General features: G+C 49.6%; 1 protein-coding gene across 1 annotated transcript in view; it reads left to right on the forward strand.

The window, feature by feature from the left end:
• Nucleotides 1–7,772, forward strand: part of EEF1AKMT3 (EEF1A lysine methyltransferase 3) — an 8,395-nt gene extending 623 nt beyond the window's left edge. The window contains exon 3 of the mRNA XM_040637199.1: nucleotides 5,842–7,772. Coding sequence (XP_040493133.1) covers nucleotides 5,842–6,233 — 392 coding nt within the window. The 3' untranslated portion in view covers nucleotides 6,234–7,772. The remainder of the gene's footprint in view (nucleotides 1–5,841) is intronic.
• Nucleotides 7,773–7,882: the final 110 nt, after the last annotated feature.

Below are 7,882 nucleotides of genomic sequence, written 5' to 3' on the forward strand. Positions count from 1 at the left end.
CACTGAGCCCACGTGGAGACCAACGCCCGAGGCGCACGATAATGACGCAATCAGGCACGTTGTGAGCAGACCCCGCCTCTTAAAGTGTACTCAGCTACCTGGGCGAGGACGGTGGGCTGCGGCCGGAGTGGGAGGGGGGCCTTCGAGGCGCGGGTCTCCGGCTGGACCGGCAAGGCCAGACCTGGCACCCTACCTCTTTCGTTAGCCCGCTTCTGCGTGGTCTGGGTTACTATCCTAGTTGCAGGTACCTGTGCACCCCGCAGGTGAGAGGAGTCCCAGGACCCCGCTTCTTACAGTAAAATCCTCACTCCTCTCCCTTCTCCCCCGGTCTCAGACCTGTCGGCCGGGTCGGCCCCGCGTGGTCCGACGTGAGCCCCGTTGGGAGTGCGCTGGGGACCGGAGCGGGAGGGACAGCTCCTCATCCCACCTCCAGGAAGTCAAACTGAAGGGAGGAGGGCAAACTCGGGGAGGCGGGGCTCGGTGCCACGGAGAAGCCCAGAAGACCCGCGGCCCGACACCCCCACCCCGTCCCAGATCCGGGATACCGGCGCTGGCCCCGGGGTCCGCGTGCTCTCAGCCAGATGGCGGACCCCTGCCCAGATCGTGAATCAGAGCCCGAATCCGTGTTCCCGCGGGAAGTCGGCCTCTTCGCGGACTCTTACTCGGAGAAGAGCCGGTTCTGTTTCTGTGGGCACGTGCTGAGCATCACACAGAACTTCGGGTCCCGCCTTGGGGTGGCGGCGCGCGTGTGGGACGCGGTGAGGAGTGGGCGGCTCTGGGCGAGGGTCCCTGGGAGGTCCGGACCCCGGACTCTCCTTCTGCCATATGGAACCATCCCCGCGACAGTCTTTTTCTCTCTCTCCCTTTTTCCCCCCCGTAGGCTCTGAGCCTGTGCAACTATTTTGAAAGTCAAAATGTGGATTTCCGAGGCAAGAAAGTGATCGAACTAGGCGCAGGGACGGGCATCGTGGGGATCTTGGCGGAGAGGGGAGTGATTTGCGACCAGACCAGACTCTTTAACAAACCGTGTGTGTGTGTGTGTGTGTGTGTGTGTGTGTGTGTACCTCTTTCTGTGTGCCAGAGAAAACACCCAGGGTAGTTGATTTGGGGCAGGAAATAAAAACCGGGCAGGCCTTAGTAGAAGGAGTTTTTTCTACCTTTTTGCTCTTTGTGATTTCATGAATAATGCTGTCACTTAAAACCGCCTTTGCTTTCGACATGGTATTTTGTCAAAACGCATCTTTGGGGGCATTCTGTAGGGGGAGCAATCTGCATGTATTAAACCTGAGGAGTGCTTTATAACTTTAATATGAGTAGATATTAGATTTTTAAGGTTTTTGACTGCTTGGGAGAAACAAGCATGAATTTTTGAGGGTTAGGGTGTTTTTGTGGGGGAAGTGGGGTAGGAATTAGGCACCGCAGACTTGGGAAAGGAAAAGGTAAGGAAAATGTTGCTTCACTTTTTTTAAGGATCCAGAACTACAAAGGAAACAGTGCTTCACTTTATAATTTAATGGGCAGGCAAAACCTCACAGCCAAAACGCTCATTTAAAACACATATGATGTCATCTCCCTAGTAATGCAAATATCTTTGTTTATGGGAACACAGCTAGGTCACATTCAGGGAAGTCTTCCCAGAGGCAGGCATTCATTCTTGTACTCATTCAGTCAATATCTATTTGGAGTCTTCTATCATGCCAGGTATTGGGATACAACAGTGAGTGAGACAGCTTGCCTGTTCCCGAGGAGCTTCTGGTCTAGTGGGGAAGGTGGGAGAGGATGTTACGGGACTGGGATTACGGTGATGTATTCTCAGAGCCAGCGGACATGCTCTGGCTATGTCTCCCTTGACTCCCTGGGAATTCAAAGAGAAGCACTGTCAGATGAGAAGGTGAACAGTGCGAACACAGCAGGCTCACAAAGAATCAAGGAAGTGTTAAAAGCAATTTTCCACGAAGGAAAAGCAGAGGAGAGGTGTGCAGTTATGCTAAAATGGGAGAAAAGTGTGTAGTATGGATGGGAACACCTACTTCCATTTGCTCAAAGACTGGCTTCTCCTCCTTTGCCCTCAACCCAGTTGCCAAGTAAGATATCTGAGTGTCATCTTGTCCCTTGCCCTCACCCGCTCACATCCAGGCTGTCAGTCAGACCTGTGGATCACGTGTCCTTTAATATTTCCCCCACTGTCTGCTCCCTGGGTTTTCACAAGTGTCTTCAAGCTTTTCTATGGGAAGGTGAGCATGCCGAAACTAGATCTTGTGTTCTTCCTGCACCCAGGCTGTTTCTCCTTCAGGCTTCCCCATCTCGGTGAATCAAACTATCATCCACCCAGTGGGAAACCTGGATATTACCTTTGTAACATCCCTTTTTCTCACCCCCATAGCCGTTACTCAAGTCCTACGGATTTTATCTTCTAAAAATCTCTTGAATCTCACATTTCTCCATCGGCACTGAGGGCTCCCCAGTCCATGCCACTGTGATCACCTGCCTGCACAACTGCATTTAGGCAAACTTGTCTTCCTGCTTTGACTCCTTGCCCCCGCCAGACCTCTGCCCACTCTACCCTGCAGAGTGATATTTTCAAGATGCAGTTGTCATCACCTCTGACTCTCATCTTTCAATGACTTCTTGTTCTTTCAAGCTCAAACCAATACCTTTACCAATACCTTTGCCTCCAAGGTTCTGCCTCCCTCTCTGGCCTCTTTCTGTGCCTCTTCCTCCCTTCTTGTGCTCCTTGTGCTGTCTGTTACCCTTCTCTCAGTGCCTCAAGTCTGTCTTGATGTTCCCATCGTGGAGCCTTCATACAGACTGTACTCTCTGCCTGGAATCCTTGGGCCACCTGGTTAGCGCATATGTATCCTTCAGTGCTCAGTTCAAACTCCACTTCCAAGGGAAGGCCTCTTTGATATCCCCACCTCCAAGCTAGCTTAGGCCCTCCTAAGCTGACCGGTTTCATTCTGAATTTTTGTTATTAACCTTAGGCACGTCTTTAGTTGCTGCCCAGCTAGTCTATTACACTTCCCTTGTCCACGTGTTCTTCACTCTCCCACACATCTGTTTCTTACCTTCTTGCCTTTCAGACCTCTACATGCCTCCTCCCCTGTCTTACCCTCAGCTGATGACTTTGTTGCCCATCTCTTCTGATTGCTTCTATTTTCTTAAAGAAAATGTTCACACGTTCCTAACGCAATGTCTACTCAGCTGTCTCTGTTTTAAGCGCTGCCTTCTCTCCTGTTACCCCGGGTAAACACACTGAGCTCCTAGTGAAGGTTAAGCCCTCCACTTGTCGCAAGACCCCGAACCTTCTCATCTACTCAAAGACATTGTTCCAGCAAACCTCCTCCCCATCCCCAGTACCGCCCCCCCCATTATCAGTTTTTCCTTTTCTCTGGAACATTCTATGTAGACACACACACCCCTATATACATCTAAATACACTATATTTTCTCTTAGAAAAATCTGTTGTCCTACATACCCTTTTAGTTACCACCCCATTTCTCTGTTCTGCTTTACAACAAAACTCCTCAGAGAGTTAATCCTCTTTGTAGGACCTGTCTTACTCTTCCTGCAATCCATTGCACATTCCTGCCCCCAGTTGCAGCAGTCAAGGTGGTGAGCTTCATTTCCAATTCCAGGAGTCGGTTATGAGCCCACTTTACTTGACTTTGCAGCATTTGACTCTCCCTCCTCCTTGAAATGCCTCCTTCATTTCCCGGGTACCACAACTCTGCTTTCTGCCCACCTCACTGGCACTCTTTTCCAGTCTCCTTTGTTGGTTCCTTTTCGTCTTGACCGCTGGAAGTTTGAGTGCCCCAGGGCTCAGGAGTAGTCCTTTGACCCCTTCCCTTTTCTGTCTATACTCCCAAGCAGTCCCATCACCTCATGGCTTTAAATGCCCTTTATGCGCTCATGACCCTGTAACTCCCATTTCCATCTCCAGATGTGTTTGTGGAACGTCCTACCTACCCGGTATCTTCATGCGGTTGTCTGCTGGGCATCTCACACTTAGACGGGAACTCGTGATCTTCCGGTCCAGGCCCGCTCCTCCTACAGCCTTCCTCTCCGAGTAAATAGCAAGTTGGTCTTCTAGTTAGTCAGGTCACACATGTCTCTCTCTAGTATTTCGTGTCCTGTCTGTCAGCAAATCCTGTTGACTGTACCCTCAGAATCATTCAGGATCTGAACATTTCTTTTTTTTCTTTTTTCTTTTTTTTTACATTTTATTTATTTATTTGATAGAGAGAGAGAGACCGCCAGCAAGAGAGGGAGGGGGAGTGGGGGAGGAAGAAGCAGGCTCCCAGAAGAGGAGCCTGATGTGGGGCTCGATCCCAGAACACAGGGATCACACCCTGAGCCGAAGGCAGGTGCTTAACGACTGAGCCACCCAGGCGCCCCTAGGATCTGAGCATTTCTTAGATGTGGCTTCTGCCCTCATTCAAACGAGTATCACCTCTCACCTGGGTCACTGACCCACCTCCTAACTGGTCTCTTCGCCTTTGACCTTGCCCCTCTGCGGTTCTTTCTCATCACAGCAGCCAGAGTGATCCTTTTATTCATTTGTTTATTTCAAAGATTTTTATTTATTTGTTTACTTATTTATTTTAGAGAGCAGGGGGAGGGGCAGAGGGAGCGGGAGCGGCAGAGGGAGCGGGAGCATCTCACGCAGACTCTGCTCCAGCCCCTTGCCTTCCTGCTCTTTCTTACACCTGCTGGCATTTTCCTGCCTCAAGGCCTTTGCACTCGTTAATCCCTTATTTGGTACATTTAGCCTGAGAGGTCCACATGGTTTGCTGCATCATTTCTTTCAGGTCTTTGCCCAAACATAATCTGTTGAAGGAGGCTTTTCCTAACCACTCAATTTAAAATTACATTCCCCGCCCCATCCCCCTTCTCTGCTTAATTCTTCACCATAGCATCTGATGTACAATGTACTTTCTTTGATTTGTTTTGTTTGTTGTCCATTTTTTGCCACTAGACCATAATCCCTATGAGGGGAGGGAGTCTTGTCTGATTGGTTCACTGCTGTATTCTCAGCACCTGGCATAGAGGCACATAATAAATAGGAATGAACGAATGAATGAATGAATGAATGAATTCTTAGTACTTCCTGTGTCTGTAACAGTCGTCCTGACCATGATGAGTTCGCGGTGCCTAGCGTGTCTTGCTCGCCACTGTACTGCCAGAACTTACGTGCTCACTACGTGTATTTCTTGCATGAATGAAGCTTTCCGAGGTGCTGATCTGATTATCTTCACCCTCCGCTTCTACCTATAATAACTATCCCCCTCAGGATCAAGCCTGAGTCTCTTCAGCTTGTCATCATTATTCTCTGGTCTTGATACTTTTCTCCTTCCTTCCACATCCCCTAAGGTTCAGCCTTCCTTGAATATGCGTTGCTCTCGCCCCCAGGCCTTTGTACTTTCTGTTCTCTGCTTGGAAAGCTCCACCTAACTAACTCTTACTTGTCCTTTAAGGCTCGCTGAAGCCATGTCTTCTGGGAAGCTTTCCAGATCCATGAAGTTTGCTTTGGGTCTATAGGGGCTGGGTACATAGCCTGTCTCCAGCCTGGCCCTGCCCAGGCTTCTGCTGACACCTGATGGTTGTGTGTTGGGCAGAGAGGTTGAAGATGAACTCAGAGATGACTTTGATGTTGTAGAACGTAGAGTAATGAGCAAGGCAGCGGGTGAGATGGAGGTTAGGGTAACTAAAAGCCAAAGTGTGCACTCTGGCTGTCAAAACACCGTCCTCTAGGCCTTCCGGTCTCTGGACCTTCTGGGTAGGAGCCGAGACCCCCTTGGTTGGTCCGTCTGACTTGCATTTCTCCTCCTTCCTCTCTCTCAGGGGGGGATGTTACCATCACTGACCTGCCCGTGGCCCTAGAGCAGATCCAGGGCAACGTCCAGGCCAATGTGCCAGCTGGAGCCCGGGCCCAGGTCTGCGCCTTATCCTGGGGGATTGACCAGCATGTCTTCCCTGGAGACTATGACCTGGTGCTGGGGGCTGATATCGTGTACCTGGAGCCCACCTTCCCACTGCTGCTGGGCACCCTCCAACACCTGTGCGGGCCCCATGGCACCGTCTATCTGGCCTCCAAGATGAGAGAGGAGCACGGGACAGAGAGCTTCTTTCAGCACCTCCTGCCCCAGCATTTCCAACTGGAGCTGGCCCAGCGGGATGAGGATGAGAATGTCAACATCTATAGGGCCAGGCACAGGGAGCCAAGAGCTGCTTGACATCACCCTTCTGCTCCTCTGAACCCCTTGTCCTAAGAAAGGAGCTGCCGTATCTCCAAAGCCATGAACACGAGGAAGAAAAGTACGGGTTTCCCTTGCCTCTCTTTCCTCCTTCCCTCTTTGTCCCTCCAGATACTCTTGGGCCGGTGCAGGGATGTCCTGCTTGCTAGGAATCTTAGAGCCCTAATAGCACTGGATTAGAGCACAAAGGAAGTTCCCAGTTCCCGTTCTCAGAGGACAAAGTGAGGAAGGTGTCCAGGATTTTTAGGGGGAGGGGAGGCAAATGGGAGGTGAGAACAGTGGCTATAGAGAGACTGCCCCTAACCCTTCCAGTCCTGCTGTTTTGTTTTGTTTTGTTTTGTTTTTTAAATACAGAATGGACTTTTTTTCCCCTGCCGGAATCTAATGGAATTTTTTTAAAGGGAAAGAAGATCATCTCCACATCCAAAGAACACAAGCTTTTGCTTGGGGTGGGGGGCTCTAGGAAGGAAGAAACCTCAGACCACCCACTTCTCGCTTCTGGAGACAGAGTCTGGTGGGACAATGGCTCTAACTGGGTCAAGCCCTCCCTGCCCTGAAGCTGGGGATAGGCAGCGGAGCTGTCTTTGGACTACAGCTTCCTCATCCTTTTTGGAGCTGGAACCACGATCACTAAGTACTAGGTTCTTCTCATCTTTGAGTTTTCTCTAGGTTTCCAAACCCTGTCGGTCCTTCCTTGCTACTGTGTTTTGTCTTCACCTCTTTTCTCTTCCCACTGCGGTACCTCTGCTTGAGGCTCTCTTTTACTCCTTGGGCCACATATCACCTCCTCTCGACTCCTGGCCTCCATTCTCTCCACTTCAAACCATTTATCAAACTCTTTTGATCTTCCAAAATCAGCTCTGATTAGCTTCTGATGCCTACAGCAAGAGCAAGTTCCTTGGCTTGGTACTCAGTCTGTTCTGTGTGATCCCAAATTACCCTTCTATTTCATTTTCAACTGGTTTCCTACATGTATTTGTCCAACCTCTGGCCAAATTCTAAATGTCTACTCTTTGTTCCCTATTTCCACACCCAAATTCCCTGTTCTCTTCATTCTCTTTGATGATTCCCTGCCTGGAAGGGCTATTTTTACCTGTCAAAATCTTTATTACTCTTCGCCTCTTTCCTGAAAAAAGCTTTTACAGAGCCTCTGTTTGGATGTGATTTCTTTCTCCCTTTTACTGTTTGTTCATCTTATGGGACTTTCCTTGTCTTGAGCGTTCACTTGTCCGTTCCCTGTTTTCTCACCGTTAGGTTACTTTGGAGGACAGGGCTGTGGTTTACTGTCCTCTAATTCCCTGAAGCTTAGCACAGCTCCCGGCACACAGTAGATGTTCGATAAATACTTTGCTCATTCAACAAATATTTACAGGGTTTGTTGAAAGGACTCCACCCCTACCTCCCCAGGAGCCCTTAGCCAAATTTCTGAACCCACCCGCCTACTTCACAAGTTTGTCGTGAGTCCTAAATGAATAATGACTATGAAAGATGAACGGAAATAAAAAAACATAAAATGTTGCCACATGTTTTGAATTGTAACTTTGCGACGACTTTGTCTCATGGTTTCTGTTATTTTACCTACGGCTGGGTGGGGGTAGGGGTGTAATTCCCTTGTGAAATACAGTCTC

The sequence above is a fragment of the Ursus maritimus genome, unplaced genomic scaffold, assembly GCF_017311325.1.
Source record: "Ursus maritimus isolate PB19 unplaced genomic scaffold, ASM1731132v1 scaffold_21, whole genome shotgun sequence".
NCBI classification, from domain to species: Eukaryota; Metazoa; Chordata; class Mammalia; order Carnivora; family Ursidae; genus Ursus; species Ursus maritimus.